General features: G+C 41.5%; 1 protein-coding gene across 2 annotated transcripts in view; it reads right to left on the bottom strand.

The window, feature by feature from the left end:
* LOC125014160 (protein jagged-1b) overlaps positions 1-21,502 on the bottom strand; it is a 46,158-nt gene that overhangs the window by 1,756 nt on the left and 22,900 nt on the right. Inside the window, exons 3-12 of one of the 2 annotated variants that reach the window (XM_047595224.1) lie at positions 17,655-17,709; positions 11,979-12,227; positions 10,574-10,634; positions 9,940-10,070; positions 8,678-8,797; positions 8,195-8,308; positions 4,959-5,072; positions 1,520-1,633; positions 1,025-1,071; positions 545-721 (exon numbers count right to left, since the gene is read on the bottom strand). In XM_047595224.1, coding sequence (XP_047451180.1) covers positions 545-721; positions 1,025-1,071; positions 1,520-1,633; positions 4,959-5,072; positions 8,195-8,308; positions 8,678-8,797; positions 9,940-10,070; positions 10,574-10,634; positions 11,979-12,227; positions 17,655-17,709 — 1,182 coding nt within the window. The remainder of the gene's footprint in view (positions 1-544; positions 722-1,024; positions 1,072-1,519; positions 1,634-4,958; positions 5,073-8,194; positions 8,309-8,677; positions 8,798-9,939; positions 10,071-10,573; positions 10,635-11,978; positions 12,228-17,654; positions 17,710-21,502) is intronic. The other variant, XM_047595225.1, reaches the window with a different exon arrangement.

Raw genomic sequence — 21,502 nt, 5'->3', positions numbered from 1 at the left:
CTATGAAGGTTGTAGCATTTCAGTCCAACATTTATTCCTCATGTTTCTGTGTCTGTGCTACAGTTGAGCAAGAACGGAAAAATGGTGATAATTTTCATCGTAAACAAAACCGAGGACATCTGCTTGAATTATTATTTTTAAGTTAATTACATTTTCTGGGTAGTGTTATTGGACCCAAGCCATTAAAACATATCAATCTGAAGCTAATGTGTTCCTAAGCTGTTCATTCGGTGCTTGTTTTTTTTGTTTTGTTTTTTTAAATTTTCCTCTTGCGGTTGTCTTGTGGAGAGTAATCAGGGTGTTGTAGAAGATGGGACTATTAACGTTGAATTTATTTATGATATATGATAGTTTGTTCTCCTGGCATGAGGAATAATAATAAGTGGCAGCTCGTCTATACTTCAGTGAATCCATTTATATGCATGTTGACTTCATTATATAACCTGATTAGCAGACATTAATCAGTTCACATGATTTCATCTGAGGTGTTATCCATTTTGTTTTATTATTTTATTTTATTTTTTTAACATAAAGCTTCTCTAACCTCACAGAAGACTCCTGAATATCCCACAGGACAGTTGCAGGTGGCCGTCCTTCCTTCCTTCTCCACACATTCTCCTCCGTGCAGACAGGGGGCGCTGTCACAAGAACCCAGCCCATGTTGGCAATATTTCCCAGAGAAGCCAGGTGGACACAAGCATCTGGACCCTGACACCTGGTCCTACGGAGCACAGCATACACAGTATGTAAGTATCTGGTTTATGTAAATGCAAACAAAGAGAACAGACAGTGCATGTAAGGACATCTGAGGTCAGGAATTTGTGACAGACGATAAAACATTTCACCACTTCACAATGGTGTACATCGTGCACAATTAAAAATTGTTTTCCTTTAAGTTGGATGAGGAGCCCTTATTTAACTGGACAGATAATGGAAAGTTGCAGAGAAAATGAAAGTGTTGCAACAGAGTAGAGGAGGACAAGGCTGCATGTCAGATATGCACAGACTTTAGGCAAATTCTCACCTCACAACGTCCGCCATTCAAACACAAACCCTGACAGCTGTTGTTCCCTAGAAGTCAAGAAGACAGAAACACTACATCAATCTGTCACACAAAGGCACAAACGCTGTAAACAACAATATACAAAGTGAAACCAGAGCAGACTGTCATACTCAGTGGTCGAGATTCGAATCAGTGACGCCGAGTCAGGGTGCAGCCAGGATGCAGGCTGCACATTTTTCACATTGCTTTCTCAGCACATAATAACAGGAGATAAGAGTCAAGACTAGAGCGTCACACACTCTCACTGGTCAGCATCGCATTTATAGTGTTTCAGAGATACCCCGTGAAGGATGATTGATGGAGCTGGAGTCGGAGTAAAATGATCTCCCGCCCACAGAGACTGGTCTGCAGGGGAACTGCTGTTTAAAGGCTCTTCATGTTTCACTATCTACCACAGGACTATCACTTCTCCCTTCTTCTATTAATGTATTTCTGTGTTGTTCATCTTGTACTCACTGATGTCGCAGTTAGGCCCCATCCATCCAGGAAGGCAGTCGCACAAGTATCCACCAATCAGGTTTCGACAGGAGCGGGCGTGGACACATATGCTCAGTTCACACTCATTGGTGTCTATAGAAACAAAGAAAATACAGTAAATACAGTAGTAGTAATAATAAAATGGATAAATGATAGGGCTTTAATACCATTGCTCTTGGTTGTGTTTTTCAAGTTTTTCAGGCCAAGGACCCCCAAACTGATGATATTAAACATATAACTAACATATAGCTATATTAAACTCAGCCTAGTGCTATTTATAAATATGCATTATCATCATTTTGCATTTAATATTAAGCTATTCAAACAATACAAAAGTTGAAATATTTCATTTTTTTTATTATTTTAAACGTGCACCTCTACTAAAATATGTTGGATTCATGTTAATGTGTATTTAGAGAAATTTTAAATAGTGGGGGAAAAAAAAAAACATATAAAAATGTCTAATCAACCAAAGGGGGTTACTTTGGTTGGGGGTTACCTACTAGGGGTTGCAGAGTTGTAGAAAATAATGTAATGTAATAATGTAAATCTCTTCAGTAAAATGTGGTGGCTTTATACTATTTGTTTTGGATTCAATGTCCAGTCCTAAGTCACTCTGTCTTTGCCTGTTTTCACTTTGTACGTTGTCTTGATCAAACATTAAAACTGAAGCAAAACAAGGCAGTTAAGTCTAATAATCAGGCTACGTTCTGCCTTCAGTTTTCAGGAACAATAGAGGAATATCAAGTATTGTATGTTATGTTTTTGTAGTTAGGAAAAACACAAAATTCAGACAGAGAGCCCACAAATTTCTTTGTCTGCTGGCCACCAACCAGAGGGATCCTATCCTTTGTCCAGAGCTGTCTTTTCACTAAGTTTGTAGTTATTTCCCTCTGATTTATTTACACTTGATGACTGTACAATTTATTGGAAAATCACAATTACAAGTTTTGATGCTCACTGTAGGATTGCAATGTTTTTTCTGTGGAATTAAACCGCCACAGCGCTGTCATTTGTCTAAGCTAACAACAGTAACGTAGGAAATTTGGATATGACAAAGAGTAGGAGTCTTGTGTTTGGTGGTCAACAGACCATTCAGAAAACGAACAAAGGATCCATTGGTGCACCTCCAAAACTAAATCAAATAGGATAATAAAATAGGAGAATAACAACGTTTCACTGAAATAAGGTAAAAAGTCACATAATTACCCTCCTTTGTGAAACACGCAACCCGTAAAACTACAGAATTTAATCCTGGGTGTCTCCCACTGGGCTCAGACGATCTATAGTCACCAGTTAAACCAGTTCAAATCAAGTTTGAAGTGGATCTTTGATCTGAACCTTGAAGTCGGGGATTGTGAAAGGGTGCATTTGTCAGATATTATTTTTATTCAAATAAACATCCAAATCACGCCTTTCATAATCTCCTCTGCTCCCGGTTTATTCACAGATCTCCCTCCTGCACCACTGCCTCTGTTAAGTTTAGGCGTGTCTATTTCCCCTTCTGTCGTCCTAAGTGTTAAAGCCAGGAGCCCTTGAGGGTTTGGCTCTGATAGAGGAGGATTAGAAAGAAACTCTCAGTGAATAAAGCGGAAGTAGTCAGTTAGTTATAGGTAATCTAAACCTTTTCCCCTCAGTGAAAGGCCTATTAGGATTTAGCACTGATGGCACGTGTGTAGTTGTGTGCATATGTGTCTGTGTGTATGTGTGCGTTATCTATCGCAAGAGTGGAACTGATAGAGAACATAATTGCTTTCCCCATTTGAGGCACTACTGGTGGTTCTCTGCCCATTTCGTCGCTTGTGTTTGAACACTGCGTGCGTGTGTGTACTGTGAGCTACTGACCTGTGATGTGGAACTATAGGGGATTATCAAGTGTCACAGTGACATATCACTGTAACGCACAGGAACAGGGGGGGGGGGGGGGCTGTCATCCTGAAATATGTCTCCGTTTTTATTCCATAACCCCCAAGCCTCTATATGAGTACATATGTGTGTGTGTGTGTGTGTGTGTGTGACCTGATTCTATACAATATTCCCTCCGCTCCACTATCTAACCTAACAACCCTCTGGGAGCAAACTCGTCAATATGAGCGAACGCAGCCCAAAGAGACGTGACGGTGCATTTATGGAATACAGATTCACACTAAACATGGGCTGATGGGAGAATCAACATGCCGCTGGCTGTTCCTGCTTTATTTATTTATTTTTTTAATTTGAGATTTAAATGCATATTTCACTTCAAATTGAACGAATAATCTCATGTTACCCGTTGAAGAAAAAAAACCCAGCTTTTGAAACCAGCTGTGTCTCGTCGCTCAGATTTCTTGTTAGAGGATCAGTGTGAATGGATTCCTTTGAAGATGATAAATATCAGATTTTGTCGTTAACAGAACACTGAATAAATAACTGTGGTATCATATGATCTTGAAACATTACACTGAGCCAGTCTGATCAAAAAGCGCTTTGTACAGTTTCCCAGTGTCTTTGGGCTGGGCATCTTCTAGGAAGTGAAATTTAATATCTTATTAATTAGTTACAATACAACTTTCATTCTCACCCTTGATGATGCCGCTATGTATTTTGAAGTAACACGCAACAATAATCCCTCTGTCGGCACCTCGTACAACAAAAGAACACATTTCCGCTGTCTTTTGAAAACTTTTTTTTCTGAACTTTGTTTTTTATACTGACAACAATAGTCCTGGTCTTATTTTTGAATTATTGAATCAAAAATTTGCACTTTAATGAAAAAAACTCTGTTTTTGTTGTGAAAAAAAAAATTCTTCTCTGTTTTTTGTTTCGCTGACATTACTTTTAGTTTTATTCCTAGTGTAAATGTACTGTACATCTGTATATGTATTTAAAATATTCACCGTGTTACATTAATTCAAGTATCTGGTGATAAACAGACACTTGACAGGCAACTTTCTGATGGGTTCCAGTCCCTCAGAACTGAAGAAGCTACTCGGATGAGTTGCTAAATGTCTTCAAGAAACTGTGCAGTTGCCTTACTTTAATGTTTTTGCACAGCTTAGATTTGGTTTCATCTCATTTCACGCATCTCATATTTATAAAATAAACCTCACCCACAAACCAATAACTAGTTTGGATGAAAGCTGCTAAATGGTGCGGTGAGGCTCTCAATTTTGACAGAGCTCATAAAAACAGAAATTAAAGCTTTAACCACAGATACTGAATTCATATTACTTTAATTAATTAATTGTGCTCAATTTGCATAAAATAAATATAATGCAACATGACGACGTTCCCTGTAAAAAATTTCGTCTGTTGCCCTTTGGTCTGAATTTGCACATTTTTTCTCAGATTCGATTGTGCATACTCTCATATTAAAGCTTAACCTAAACCTGTCTGCATCAGGCACATGTAACACACGGTTTAATCCTGACCCACTGACCCAGCTGGCACGTCCTGCCGCTCCATCCAGGCGGGCAGAGGCACCGGAAACCTCCGGCGGCCTCCTGACAAGTCGATCCACGGCCACAAGGGTTGCGATCACACTGCCTGACCACTGAGAGGAGAAAGTAAAAAAAAAAAAAAAAACACATCAAGTACTGGTCTGTGTGATGGGATTATGTGGGTGAATATTAAGAATACAATCTCCTGTTTGTGTAAGTCTGCGCGATGCCACCATGTGGGCATGTGTCATCTGAACTGTAACGCTGGTATGCGGATGCCTTTGTGGTCTGTGTTTTCATTCTCGTTTCTGCTGCTCTGGTTTCTGTGCAAACAGTGATAAATACAATCATCTGCTGCACGCACATGGCTGACACCTCAACCCTTCACCAGAGAGGAGGGAGAAGGAGTGGCTTTAAATAAATGAAAGGGTGATGGGCGAAGAGAAAGATGGGGGTTAAATGGAAATAGAAAAACGGCGCTGCCACGCCTGGTTCCATTTATCTGAGAAGGAATTAAAAACAGGGGAAACGTGATGAAAACAAGCACAAACAGAGAATCTCACCCTCCAGGGGTTAACCATGCATAACTTCTTATTACACATGGCATATTTGTACAGCAGTGGCATCTTACATTTTCCCATGAATATCTCTGTGGTATACATTGTTCGCTCAAGAGCTCTCTCTCCGTCTCTCCCGTAACCTTTTTTTCATTTACCTAACCCTGCACGACAACCGTTTCCCATCGTCCTTGACCCCACGACCAACCCCGAGCAATAATAACCTCGTCGAGCTAGCAGCACTTCTCCCAAAAGGAGACGGAGGATTCATAACAAACAAAGAAGCCTTTAATTAATATTGGTTGTACATATAAATCTAGTCCGAAAACAGAGCTGTGTTGTGGTTTTGGTCGTCATTCCCAGCGAGCCTGACGATCCTCTGACTGTGTATTCTCCAGAGAGCCCCCCCACAACACATACAGAGATAGACTCCATCTCTGACCGTTAATCAAGCGAGCCACAAATAACAAGAGCAAAAATAAACTTTTTTTTTTCTTTGCTGTATCCCCCGTCTGTCCCGTTAAAGTGTGCACATGCCAGCGTCCTGCAGCCTGCAGCCACGTTTATCCCCATCGAGGTGAAAGCAGAGGATGTGGAACGTTGCTTGTTTACACACACAGCTCTGGCAGACCGTAACCGATATGATCCAAATCTCACCTGCTGCCACACAAAACATGATCTCAAACACACCGCACAGTCTCCTACTACGTAAACGGACCTAAGACGGACTGTTGACAGGGCTCAGGTGTAAACAGTCCATTAACTGCATGCGTTTGAATATGTACAAATAGGAATTTTAGCCAATTACTTAGCCACGGACGCAAACGCCTTAAAGGGGACACTTTATTAGTTTTACAGTGATCACTTTTCTCACCATGAAGACTACCAGTTGCTCTGTGAATAAACCCGACTGATATCTTCTCTGGCTGTGGAGGAGCTTTCACAATGAGAGAAAAACACCCGGATGATATCATCAGAGATAGTCTTGATTGCAGGCATGCGATCATGGGAATTGTATGATCCAGCAACTCTGAGCTTGGCTCATATTTGTGATTGAAACTAAAGATACCTCAACACCACTTATCTTGCTTACATGTCTTAAAATATTTTATTTTCAGTCATGAACCCCCCCTTTTTATGGAAATTACAAATGATTTTTCTCTGTTCTTCATTGTCCCAGTAAACTCTCAGACTTTCTTGGAACAGCCTGCAATGACAGTCATTATCTGAAAGAGTTGCTCTTTTATGATTAACTGTGTTAAAAAACTGTCTGGCAACAAGTTATTTTCCAGTGGAAGCAGGTGACATGAGGCGACAAACTGGTGCTTGACAAATAAAAGCTGACCTGGCCTCAACATTTGTCAGCGCTCCAGTGACGTGGCGACCCATCAACCAATCACTGTATTTGTTTCAGAGGTCAAAAACACAAAAACACACAAAAACACAACCAAACAGGAACTGAATGTAAGTTGAGCAAACATTAGCATTAGAATGAATGATGTCTAAAATTACTTTTCATGTCTTCTTTGCCCCCGGACACATTTTTGTTGTTGTTGATGACACTACTTTTTGCGTGCGTCTGCAGCAACATTTTCTTAATTTGCTTGTGTTTTGTCTATTTGCATGTGTTTTCCTAAGTTGCACTGCAATGAACTCTGGCTGCCACCATATCAACGGTAGTTGTGTAACTTTGTTGCTCCTTGTTCAAACATATTATAAATTTTTATATTGGTCAAAGTCATGCTGTCTGGCACTGACTCCGGGCTACTGTACAGCCGGCTAACATCACGATGAGAACATCTGCCAACAACAACATGTCATTCCTTCCCTAAACATAAATGTTGTGTATTGTTTATATTTTTATCAGTGGTCTCAGTTTCCTTCGCTGATCAAACACAATCTGATAACGTTACACTGACTTGGCAGACATTTTGGACCTTCTCTATTTTTTCTCACGTACGCTTGACACAGGGGAGCAGGAAGCCGCTGCACATATTTTAAATATATGTGTTTGAAGTCTTCTTATATATCATTTTAACCTGAGGAGATAAGACTCTTTCTGTACGCGATGCCTTGAGTTTTAAGGGAGGGGGGGTCCTTTCTTACATGTGGACAGCAGATAATCCACGCATCCTGAGCATCTGCTTCGTGTTTTGTTACTCTCAGATCTAAGTAGCGCTTCCTTCATTGTTTTTCATTCCATCATAGAAACAATTCGGAGCTCAGTGTTTTCCTTGCTTTCCTCAACACCAACAATTAGACGGGACACATAGCGGGACGAAAACATCCAACGAGATCTCAACGGTAGATAATAAAACCTCTCCCCAACGCCATTAACTCCCAGTGCAACCTCTGTTTATATTAACTCACGTGTTTGAACTGATCAAACACGGTCCATCTCGTTCGCTTGATTTGTCTGGTGATACAATATAACAGATATAAACGCATTCCCACACACACACACACACAGACACACACACATACAGGGTGAGACAGAGGGCGGGACAGATCGCTGATTGTTCTTGATACTGTTTGTGTTTGGGCTAATTTAGTTTCCTCTGCTACATTGATTAGAGTCGCTCTCTGGCTTTGATCCAATAACAACGGATCTCGCAGACAATCTCTACACCGCCCGGCTCCTCAGCTCAGACTTTCATGTATGCAGCATTGACAATCACCCTCTGCGCAGGTGTGTCCAGTCCAGCCTTCGGCACAGACGCAGCTGAAGCCCGTTAGGTCTTCAACGCAGGTGGCGCCGTTCACACACGGGCTGGACAAACATGCATGCTCCACTGATGGAGAAGATGGAGAGGACAACAATGAGAATGGGGAATGAAATTTTAAAGCCACCCACACATGTACAATTATAACAATAAACCAAAGAGGAGACATGTTCATTTTGAAGAGGGTGTTTCTTCGTCATTGATTATTCAGTTAGAGAAGATTCGACTTTGCAAATTTATTTCATATAACATAAAACTGCTATGTTTAACATCCTTATAGATTTATATTTTTTCTATATTGCACATTATTTGAGGTCTATCAATTGATTCACTTTACTGTCATATATTGCCCTTCATGTCTGTCCTTCTCTGTGCATCTTAAAACAGATAATTTGAGGTCTAAACATAAGGTTTTCAGGACGGTCACGCAGCACTCACCGATGTCACAGTTGCGCCCTCTGAAACCTTCCTGGCACTCGCACTGGTACTCGTTTGGCTCCGTGTTGGTGCAGGTCCCGCCGTTCTTGCAGGGCTGATGGGTGCCGCAGTAATTCAGATCTGAAAAAGGCAGATTTAGATTTACGGTTTTACTTTGTTGGCTCACTGCACATAAAGAGACAGATGCATTTCAGTTTGAATTTGCTTCAGGTAAAACAGAAGCCGAAGTGTAACCAGGTCGACTCAGTGCGCGGACTGCGCAGGGCAGTGGCTGCAGGGCCCGTTGTCTCCGGCGTCGATGCTGATTAAAGCTTTGCTTTCTATAATCATCTCCTCTCTCCCCACAGTCTCTTTGTCTCATTGCAGCTCTTTAGAGAGTCTTTCTGAATACACAGGAATAGCTTAGGACCCCACCTAGCTAAGAGCACCCAACCAAGCCCTGCTCACGTTTACCTTACCCAAGGCTATCGCCTTTCCTCTACACAATACACCATCCCCTGGGTTCGCGTTTGGCTCCCGGATCTCAGCTCTGACACTGGGACAGAGGTAAGGTGGAAGTTGCTGGGGTAACGGCGGACAAACTCTGCTACAGTTTGGTGGGAAAAATTAGTGAGAAAATGGTGAAGCCCTCAGGGACTTTTGTCTTATCTCATACAAATGATCTGCATGTCACGCATGGAGAGATGTGTGTAGAGCCACGCCTGACAAACTAATACACTGTATACACAATGTTTCCTTCACTCACATGCACACAGATAGTTTGAGCTCTTGCACTGCAAAGCTCTTTCATCTTTATATGCAGGACGCAGCCTTCTACAAATCGAGTTTAGCAGTGGAAAACCTAGTTTGTTCAATTTAAACAATAAAATATTCTCTTCAGATGGAGAATATGTGCTGTTCCAAGACAAAGGGCAATAAATCCACTTATCTGACTGTCATCCTTCTCTGTGGCGTTCTCCGTGAATTGAGCGTAAGTACCTCACATCAGACACAGTAATTGATTCGTGTCTCAGTCCTGATGATTCAAAAAAATCCATCTGTGACTTTCTGAGTATAAAGATTAATGTGCAGGTTGGATTTCCTAAGACTTTGGTTGCTACAAACCGTAAAAAAAATCATGATTAAAGATGTCTTTCAATCCATGAAGGTATAAATCAAAATTAAAATCAAGCCCGTGTGCATCCAGTCGGGACTGACTCACTTTCTTTTTTTTTTTTTTGCTAAACTCTACCACAGAAACTTAACCGGTTAACATATCGGACCTTTGTCACACAGCAGTCCTCCCCAGTTGACGTCACACACGCACTGCCAGGGATGGGTGCAGCTTCCGTACACACAGCCGGGGAACGTCATGCACTGGTCACACAGAGGACCCTGCCAGCCGTAATGACACCTAGAAGAAGACGACAGGAGGTAGTTCATAACCAGTTCATAACCATAATCAATTATTACCCAATGCTGATGTGAGCTTTTTAAGTCAATGTTAAGGGATTTTTTTCATTATCTAGTTGATTTGGTATCTCAAATTATATGATGCTTTTAACTAACTAGTTCAGTTTGTGCAGGGAAACCTATACCCGCCTATTGCTGCAGGATTTATTTACCTCATAGAGAAATCTAATCTATCCAGGCTAAAGTGTAAAAACAACATGACATAAAGATTATGTATCATCTGTGAATGACTGTAGGAAGAGGACGTATAGGATCTATCACAGCCTTCAGTTTAAAATACTGCATTGCACTCATCCGCGTAATGTTAATCTATATCTGGAATGAACTGAGGTTCAGGACTATTAACGCGGTGGCAGTGAGCTTTAAATCACGTTTAATCATATTTATCACTACCAGCATCCACTGCCGGTGTCCACAGTGGAAGCGGGCGCTCATCTGACTTACTTGCATTCTCCAGGCACCTCACAGACGCCGTGGGTCTGATGACAGCCTTGCCTGCACACCGCTGTGGAGAAAAAAAGACATAAACACAAAGGCAGAGACATTAGAGACAAGAAAACAGAAAAGATTCTCACTTATCCCTGTTACACCTTCTGAATTTAGTGTTTCAGGTTAAATATAGGGCATTTTTCCATTTATTTTCAAGTAACTATCGAACATCATTGAAGCATCTGACCATATCGGCCCTATTCTCTCTATTTGGACCCTGCTTCATGACATGCACTATCCTCCCTGTCCACTCTTTTTGCTGTTGTTGTTGTTGTTTGTTGTCTCTGTTTTGTCTATTTTTTATCCTCTGTTAGGACACCTTGTTATTATTATTGTTATACAGATTTGCACATCGAAAGAGTCACTTGGACGACTGGTGAAATATCTTCAACCTTTGTTTTAGCTTTGCTTCTGGTTACCCTCACACAGCTTTAGCGGTGAATTACTGAACATGGAAAGTTGTGTGATTTAAACAGGAAACAGTGAAGCTGTCTAACACAACACCCAAAAGATGACAATAGTAATAGCAGTCACACGCAGGGCAGCAGAGAAACATCCACATCATGTCAGGGTGACAAGTAATAAAAAAATCTAATAATATTGAGTATTTGAAGTCTTTAAAAATCTCTTCTTATCCACCTCAGTACATTGAACACATAAGATATGATCAGTAACCTGCAGGGGGTTGAGGGAGGGCTAATTTTTCAAGCTTCCTGCTTCTCTGCAGCCCAATCAGCACCGTACTGAGTAGGAAGCCAAATGAAGTGAGACGGGGGGAAGATGGGCAGGGCTGCAGGATGTCCTTAAACTAGCTGTGTCCTTCAGGATTCCTGTGGTTTCCACTCCGGTTTCCCTGATTCACTTCTATCATTTGCAGCGAGATGGCAACTCTCCGAGGATGCAGAGTGAGGTCGTCCAGCTGATGAGTCACACAAAATGATGCTCCACACCCTCTTCACCAGAGCTAACTGATGTGTACTTACTCATGTACAAGAAGCGTATCAGAGGACTGAATCCTGGACATTAACAGGAGTAGATGTATGTGTGTGTGTGTGTTTATTCTTCTTCACGCAAAAAACGTATGAGTTTGTCAAGTGGGTGTCAGAGGGTTGTAATTTGGGTTTATAGTTGAGCTGTGGCCATAAATATGTGTGAATTTATATCACTGGTTGAGAAATTACGTATGTAGTTTATTTCAACAGCCTTTAATCGCAATAACCATTTCAATAAGGACTACAGAGGCAAACATTACGGAAAAGAAAAAGAGCCTCATGTCACCAAATAGGAAACCAACGTCTACAGCACAAATATTTTTAATCACTGGACTCAAGAGAACATTGTTCATAGGAAAACTTCTTACCGTCTTTGCACTCTGGTCCCGTCCAGCCCTCCATGCAGACCTTGGAGCCGCTGGGGTCACAGCTGAAGTGGCCGAAGAAGTCGTCGCGGGACCGGCAGAACTTGTTGCAGAGAGGTCCGTAGTAATTGGACTCACAGCGGAAGCGAAGCCGGTACTCCAGGCTGAGAGGCCGTCCGTGGTGACGATACGTCTGCCACTGTTCACTGGGGTTCAACATGGAGGACAGCAGGACTCGCTCGATCAGCTGACCTGAGGGGGGACGGAAGGAAGGAATACTTCAGTTTAAAATGCGGCCGCAACTTTCGTTTGATATTCCGGTTCTTTCTCTTGGAAACTGATTGGTGCTGATTGGTGTGAAGAAGGAAGAGTCATGTCCACATTACTGCAGCTGTAATGGGGTAGTTTCAGGTCTCTAGAGTAGCACTAAATTGAGAGAAAAGAGAAGTCAACACAACACTGAAATATCCAAAAACTCCAGGCTATCACTCTCCTTTTAGTTCTGGTTCTGTCTCCACTAGGGAAGTAAAATATCTGGTTCTTCAGCAGCTAAATGTTCCAGTGGTTTCACCGGTTGTCAGTAACTTTGCTGTGGTCTCCTGTTTGTCACTGATGCAGGGGCATTGTGACGCAATTAGAGCTCCTTCACTTAAACAGCTGCTGAACAAAGAGTTGTGAAACCTTAAAATGCTACGTAGACTTGTGAGAAACTTCAAATGTGTCCGGGATCAGTACAACGAGAGACCTTCCATTAAAGACTTAAATACTTGTTTATGTAAAATAGCGAAAATCACATGTGTGTGTGTCATTTAAAATGTTTCACTGCACTCTTAGTTCTGTTGTGATGCGATGTTACCTTGTTTTTCAGTCACGCACAGCATGACTCACATGTTTTCACCCCCATGTGTCAATGTATTAATCATGTGGATAAAAGTATTTATTGTGATGTGGGTATTATGGAGACGCTGATTGACAGTCTCATTATGGATATAATTATTGACTTTAGGATCAGAGAGAAGGGCTCGTTGGTCCCAAGAATAGACAGAAGGTGGGGGGGAGGGTCAGAACACCAGAGAGGACCAGACAAGCCCTGGGGCAACACTGGGGCAGCAGCTTCTCCTCGTGACCCTCAGAGGCGGGATTTCCCAGAGGCGGCGTCATCCCCAGCTCATTTATAAAGCACAGAGAAAATGTATGTGCACACATAGATCTGTTTATCATTTCAATGTTCTGTATAAGTATGTGTCTATCTAAGAGATGGTGGTCGGGGATAAAGAGCACGATCGCACGATAGCCACACAGAAGAGGAAGCCTCGTTGGAAGCAAGTCAGCAGCGAAAAGAGACAGAGTAGAGTGTGCAGCGAGTGTGTGTGTGTTCTTGTTTTTTTATGGAGCTGTGGGAGCCAGGCTCTCGTGGAAGAACTAACACTGGTACATGGTGAGGCTTTGGTTAAGGTTGTGGATATGGTTATGGTTATTGTTAGGTGCTCAGTTGAGAGGGGAGGGTTTGGGGGAGTGGGGGGGGGGGGGGTTGGGGAATGCATTATGACAATGGAAAGTCCTTTGAAAGTGTGCGTGTGTGTGTGAAAGAGAGAGGAAGGGAAGCGGCTATTAGCACACACACACACATCAAACTGCCCGATGGAGGGATGAGATCACTGTTTGACACAAAGGAATAAAAACAGGGACACATACCGGCTGGTGTGTGTGTGTGTGTGTTTTGTGCGTTGACGTGTAAATGTGTATGTGTGTGTGTGTTTAAGGGTAATGAGCGTACTGTTAGCTCAGCCGCGGCCCCATTCCTCCACTGCCGGTAGTTAAACTAAAGCGTCCGGTTTTCCAAACCCTCGCCAGTGATGCTGCAATGCATTGTGGGTTTTTCATTATTTTATGACTCTGGCGGAGTCGAAGGGTTAATTTCATCATCACCATTTCGCAGCCAGACAAGAAATAACTTCGTTATCAACCAGCAGAAGAGGGAAGGTGTATAAAAGAGTCTGATTTCCCGCTGTAATGTCATTAGACGGGATGGCACAATAACGCGAGCAGAGGCTAAGAGGCAGACTAGAAGGAGGAGATCAAATGTAAGACGGCAAAAAACAAGAAGTCCGGAGCTGCTGCTTTTGAAATCAAACTTTGCAGGAATACAAGGAGAAGACACACAGGGATCTCGTCTGCAGGCAGTGAGAACACTTAAATCTCTTTCCCTGGCCTCTGGTGATTGTCCCCCCACCGCCTGGTATTAGCTGTGAAGTGCTTGCCCTTGACAGTGGCCGAGAAAACACTGCAGGAGAGAGTATGTCTCCCCATGACTGGCCATTTTGTATCACCGAGAACAAATCAATAGATGTATGTAAGTCAATAGATCAGCTGGATAGCCTCCCTCGTATTTGATGTATGTGGGCAATTCTCATGATAGTTTCATTTTTGTTTTCAGTTTCCATTCAGCTGTCCCACATGGATAACGCGCTAAGTCTAAACATGTGTCTTGGATTTTATAGAGAAGCTGGTCTAGATTATAAAGCATCTAATATTGAATTCCACTTTCTCTCAAGCGGCGGTGGCAGTTCTGTGGCTGCGAGGGTTACATCAGTTCACATGTGGATGAGCACTGCAGCAAGTATGCTGCTCAAAACTACCCTATAAATACGTGAACAGAAGGAAGAACAGAGTAAATTAAACTGCTGCTATTTTAAGATAATTCCTGTTTATTACAACAATGTGTTGGTGTGAGTTAAATGCAGCCTGTGGGTTGTTGTTTTTTTTTGTTTTTTTTTTTTACCACTAGCGATGCCAGTGACCATTGTTTTTTCAGATTGGGTCTCTATTTTGTTAAAGAGATAAACAGTCTTGTCTGGGAGTTTTATATGATTTGCCTTACCAAGAATTGTAGCAATGCTGCGACAAATGCGAACACTTAAGAAAAAACAGGAAAAGCAGTTCAGGAGGAATCGTATTGGTGTATGGTGCAAGATATCTATGGTGATAGATAGATTAAGGTTTAATCTATATAAAAAAGCTTTCATGCAACATAAAGGTAGCACCATATACCAGTTCTGTATATTCACTGAAATGATGCATGTTCTCACCTGCATTAGTCACATTTTCAAATGCAATTCTCAAAGTTTTTTCTCATAGTACTAGAAACTACTACAGACGCTGACTATCTTCAACTTCACTAGTCTCTCAGATGTGAAGGAGCGGTAGTTGATCTTTATTTAAATTTAAAATAAGAAATTGTCATCACCTATAATTCATCAGGTCTTTTTTAATGACAATTGTGTCTACTTCTTGATTCTCATTTCCTTAAAGAACACCTCCTTTTCCTATTAGCTTATACTTTATTGATAAGACAGTTTTATATATATATATATATTTGGCCAATCACGTGTTATGTAAATGATGTTGTCTTATGCACTCTAGACAGTTTGTTTGTTGTTGTACTGACATTTGTTTCCATGACTTTGTTCAGCCAATTTATTTCAATTAGAGTTAAGCTAAACAGCAAAACCATCGCCTCACTGCAGGCAGTATTTGCAGAAAATACACACAAACTAACATAAAAAAAAAAAAACTAAACTAAGCTGTGTTGACAAATGTTTTTAGTAAAAAAAGTTGACCAAGTTTACTCAAATCTGACCAAGGGCCAAAACAATGGGAATGAAAACAAGATTGTAATAAACTGGTATTATCTCTTTTAAAAAAAAAAGGCACAGCACTGGCATTAACACTAAAGCTACTTTTTATTTTAAATAATTTCAGTGAAGGTCATACTGTCACTGCTCAAAGCAAAATCGTATTTTCCCACTATTTCCGAGGACTGTTTCAGAAGGTACAGTCGTGTTCGGTAATCCTTTCTGATTAGCGGCAGGGCCCGATAAGTCCATTCAGACTGGCATGGGATGCCTGTGTTTGGGCTGAGCTAAGCTGTCGGCATAGTGAACGGCTTTAGTCCCAATGTAAGGGTTGTCAGGAGCTCAGGTGGAAACGGAAGATAATGCAAACAAGATGTTAGAGCCGTGCTGGAGGGCAAAGGGAAGGAGACGTTGAAGAGGACAGGAAAGACGAAGATAGAGATGGAGAAGGATCTCTGGTGCAGTTCCCACTTTCTCATTATCTCAGCCATCTTTTGGATACGACTGCGGTCCCTGCACTGGCTGAGGGGGAGGTAGAGGATGGGGGGATGAAAGGGAGGACTGTGGCATGACAGGAATGAGGAAAGCACAGGAACATCTGTGTGTGTTACACTTTTTATAGCATGCAGCTCACATTCCCTGTCATGGAGCTTTCCTGATTATGAGGAGAAACAACAAGGAGACAAGCAGGAAATTAAAGGGCCTGGATAAAAAGCCCAGTAAACTCATATGATCACAGACATTAAAACACAAAGGATATTTTCACATTGTTTCATCATGTCAAACCACACTTTGTCCTCGTAAACAAGCACTCGTGTTGTTTCCCTCTATGAATATGTTGCATGTAACATAACATGTTTTCGTGGTAAGAAAATGCAATCAGCCTTACTGCAGTTATTTCCCAACGTCAACTTTACTCATCTATATAAGAACAACACCTAAAACTAATCTGTAAGATTGTAGCTAAATAATTTCACAAGACAGAGAAGAATTAACACACCAGGTTAAAAGTTAACTTAGTTTCAATTCCTTTTAAACAAACTAACTCTGCCTCTCTTTTGCCCCATAAGATAATTACATGATTGATACATATAATTTTGAAAACAACAACATGTAACAGGGTTAAATGGCTGTACGTTAGTTAAAGCTAGCTAGCTATCTAAAGCTAATTTGCCCACTTTGAGCTGTTTTCTTAACTGAAATATCAGTTTTTATGTTCCAACACTATAGAATAAAGTTTTGCTTTACCAAATAAATAGAGCTGTGAAGCTGTGGCTAAATAACACAATCAATTTGTATAATTTCCAGGAAACAACTACCCAAATATGGGCAAGAAGCCAAACCGCACTCCGGCTAAAGCAAAGTGAAGTGCAAGCAAAAGTCGACCAGTTTTTGTCCAAAATATTTCCAAATGTTTTCAGATATGGGGTCAAGGTGATAAAAACTGTAATTAAAAATAAAATAATAAAATTCTACATTACACTTTCTGGCTGTTAGCTTGCTAAATCGTTAGCTTTGTGGTTTCTAGGCAGTAACAGTTGCCTAGCAGCGGTTACCATGGCGTAACCACGAGTTCCATTTGAAGGACCCAGAAAACAAAAGTGGAGTGGAGCCTTAGCTAAAGCTAATAAATATATATAAACTCTTTCAGATGCACTTAAATGTCAGTGTTTAAGTTTTGTATATCATATTAATGAGGTAGAGGCTAAAGCTTATTTACATGTTTTTTCTTTGTGTGTGTGTGTGTGTGTGTGTGTGTGTGTGTGTGTGTGTGTGTGTGTGTGTGTAATTTTAAAATTATTTTCGATGCTCAAACTTAAGGATTAAGTTGTCCTGCCAAGTTAATATAGTTTTGACTAAACATGATGTTGAAACTGTGACACCAACCTCAGACAAACACATAGACAAACAGTATCTGAAATGATCTAATGTGGATCAATGGGAATTATCATTCAAACACATGAAGTAGCTTTCAAACGTCAGAATATGTCACATGGATAAAAACTAATTTAGACAAACAAATGAACATGCAAAAATGCTTCACCTGATTCTGATGTGTTGTCGTAGTCCAGAGCCTCTAACACAAGAGAGAAGGACTTCTGTCAAGAAAAAAAAAACAGGAAACATTTGAATCAAACATGGGTCATAAATAAATAGACACGCAATATCACACTAAACAAGAACAAGTGACTCTCTCTTCCTTCCAGTCTCTATCTGCAACTTACATCCTTCTTCATTATTGCTATTGTTCATGCAGTCAAGGTTTAATATGCTTTGGACCCATGATTTCGCTACAGTCAGCCTTTAAACAAACCAAGGGGAGAGTCTGAGTCACAAATAACAACCACATGGTCCAGTTTTTTTCCCTTCCAGTTATTCAGCATTTATTATATGTTTGTCCACATCCAGACCACGAATGGAAAGATTTTCAACAACTTTTCTATAAAAGAAGTTTTTTTATTTATATTTTTCAAAAATATGAGGTTTAAGATTGAGTTTTAATCTGAAATAAGAGTTGTGTTTTGACCTTTTTCATGGGCACAGTGCCTCACAAATCCTCAGCTGTAAATGTCAGCATGCTAGAAATGAATGTCAAGGTATATGCTATTTGGCAGGGCATGTGCACAAACTTAATTTTTGTAGGTGTACTCCTGTCTTCAAGATTGCACAATCGTGGTAAACTGTTTCCCTCCCCGATGCAACAGGTACAGCCTGGCTGCATCTGTATAAGTCAGAGCTGGAACAAGGCTCAAAAATCATTTCAGTAATGTTTGAATATCTAATTTCCACACCCATCCATTCATTCATTCATTCATTCTGCTGTTGGAGCCCACACAGATGAATAACCACAACCTCTATTTAAATTCCGCGTGCTTGAATTAATTGGTGGGTTGCAGTCGTTTGATAAATTAATGTGTGTCTATCCTTGCCCTCAGTCTTTAAGACAAGGATGAAAAGCTGAAGTGATTCACTTTCTGGAAAAAAACAAGGCTGCAGCTGCTCGGGGCTGATTCAAGAAGAAGAGGATGATGCTACATCAGTGCAGCCTGTACGGTCAACACGCAGGTCAAAACTAAATTAATAGGGCTGGTTATTATTTAATTATTTAATACACTCCATTTGACAACCTGCAAATATCTATTAACATTCAGCACCAAAGCAGAGATAAAGTCTGCCTGTACAGTCACTGAGCTGGACATCCACAAATGGTGACTTTGAGTGCACATAGATACATACCAGGCCCTAGAGAGATAACAGAGGACATGTTTTATGCTCAGTCTTATTCTCTTTTCTGATAAATTCATTCATCCTATAGCCAGCGATGAATAATTCACACCAACACTTTCCCCTACAACTCCCTGCCTCTTTCCCTTTTCTAGCTTTCTCTATCTCCCTGCATCCACCCACTCATCCCTCCCTCGGTGAAACGCGGCCAGCGCCTGTCATGCAAATCGCTCCGCGATGTGCATCCTGGGTAAGGTTCTCCTAAAGGGCTGCAAGGATGTGTAGTCACGTCTTCGCCGGGGGAGTGAGCAGCCAGAGGCGGGGGAAGGCGAGTGGGTGGAGAGGAAGAAGGAGGAAGCAGGTGATGGGCGCTGCAGGTCAGCAAAGGTGTGAAGGAGAGATGGATTTTGCCGGAAGGAGCAAAGGCAGGAGGTCGGCTGCGACATCAATGTTAGCTTGAGGCGACGGGCGAGGAGCAGCTGAGTAGATGAAGGGTTGCAGTAAAGGTGCAAAATGTTAGGGGAGCGAAGATTGGGTGGCAGAAAAACACTGAGTCAGGGATTTGCTTCAAGTGGAGCCGGCTGGCCTCCAGCGCGTCTGTACTCATGAGGAGATGGGAGGAAAAGGTGAGTCAAGAGATTGCACGGAAAGAGAAAAGGGACAGAGAGGAGCGGTGGAAGGGATAATTACTTGGGTGTGTGTTTGTAAAATAGAAAAGGTTGAGGGAAAATGCAGCTGCGGCAGCTGTGGCGGAATAATTCGCAAGACTCCTGGAGTTTGTCGGATTTCTATAAATGTGAGAGATGAAGACCACAAAAGGGGTCACGGAGAGGCGATGTGATACAAGAGAGAAGATTAAAGGAGATGACAGAAGAAAGGAGAGATGAGAAAACTGTAGTATGGGAAGCGGACGACTTCGTCCACACACACACATGCAGCACTTAGAAGTCTAATGAGATGTACTGGGGTGCAGAGGGCTCGCAGCCAGTTCATTACGTCCAGCTGATAGCAGGTAGCCCACAGATGGACCAGCTGGAGTCATTAAGCTTCGGCTTAAAAGCCTCACCTCTAGCAATGTTTGGTATTCATGATTTATAGCTTCACTGTGGGATCTTACGGTCGGCTATGATAACATTAGTTCTGCACATAATCAGGGGATAAAGAAATACTCACACCCTACAGTTAAGTACAGTAAAGTATCACAACAATGCTCGCTGTTCAAGTGAAGATCCCACAAGTGTTAGCTACATTTTATAAATAATTTTCTGTTGCCTGTGTATAATTCTAAGATTTTTTTTATTAGATCTTTATGTTTAGATGTTTACTCCATCACCTTACATAATCTAACATATTGTGTTCATATTGTGCATTTTTCATACAGTCTTCTCGTTTGCAGGTGCATTTGTTCTCATGTGTTTGATTTGTGTATGTTCTAGGTCTGGTTTAAAGGGAAAATACAACTTTTGTAAAATAAATCTTCTGCTAAACACTGAGATACACTATCCGGCCCCTTGATTAGGTACACCCGATCAATTGCTTCTTAACACTAGTAGCTAATCACCCAATCACATGGCTGCAATTAAATGTATTTAGCACAGGTGGCACAGGTTCACCGAAACTGGACAATAGAAGATTGGAAAAACATTGCCTGGTCTGACGAGTCATCACGTCAGTATCAACGGTTCTGGCTGCTGCTGGTGGTGTAATGGTGTGCTGGATATTTTCTTGGCACACTTTGGGCCCCTTAATTCAAACTGAGCATGGTTTAAATGCCACAGCCTACCCGAGTATTGTTGCTGACCATGTCCATCCCTTTATGACCACAGTGTACCATCTTCTGACAACTACTTCCAGCAGGATAATGCACCATGTCACACAGCTCATATCATCTCAAACTGTTTTTTTGAACATGACAATGAGCTGACTGTACTCCAATGCCCCTTCTTAGTCACCAGATCTCAATCCAATAGAGGAACCTCTGGGAAGTGGTGGAACGCGAGATTGGCATCATAGATGTGCAGCCGACAAATCTGCAGCAACTGCGTGATGCTATCATGCAAATATGGACCAAAATATCCGAGGAATATTTCCAACACCTTCTTGAAAGTATGCAAAAGGGAAAAGGGGGTCCAACCTTTTACTAGCGACCTAATAAAGTGGCAGGTGAGTCTATAATGTAGCATAAAACTGATAAACTAATTAACTTAAAACTGAAACTCAAGTATATCTGAGCAAATGCTCTGTGGATAAAAAGCTTTTTGATGATTAGTTATGATTAACTGTCCTCTACTACAAAATGCACACGCAGCATTTATCTCCCCGCTGGCCTGCAGACCTCTTAGCCTTATCACCTCTCTAGTCGCCCTCCCTCTTGCCTCACCCTTCCTTCCATCCACTGTATCCGTCTCTCCCTCTTTCTGCCAGCACCCTCTGCCAACTACGAGAGACTAAGACCTGTGGGAAGTCCAGTTTCTGTTTTTCTATCCTATTCATTTCCCCCACACGCACACACGCACACATACACACAGCCAGGTAAGTCATGATGCAGTTATTGATGCGATGAGTCGTGTATCTGCGGCCGGCCCCGCTGGTACGGTTGTGGTTGTGTAAGGTGGCCAGGAAGGGTCAAAATAACCATGCTTACCAAGTTAAAACGAAAAAAACAGC

The sequence above is a fragment of the Mugil cephalus genome, chromosome 9 (genome assembly GCF_022458985.1).
Source record: "Mugil cephalus isolate CIBA_MC_2020 chromosome 9, CIBA_Mcephalus_1.1, whole genome shotgun sequence".
NCBI lineage: Eukaryota > Metazoa > Chordata > Actinopteri > Mugiliformes > Mugilidae > Mugil > Mugil cephalus.
This window is presented reverse-complemented; position numbering and strand designations above follow the sequence as displayed.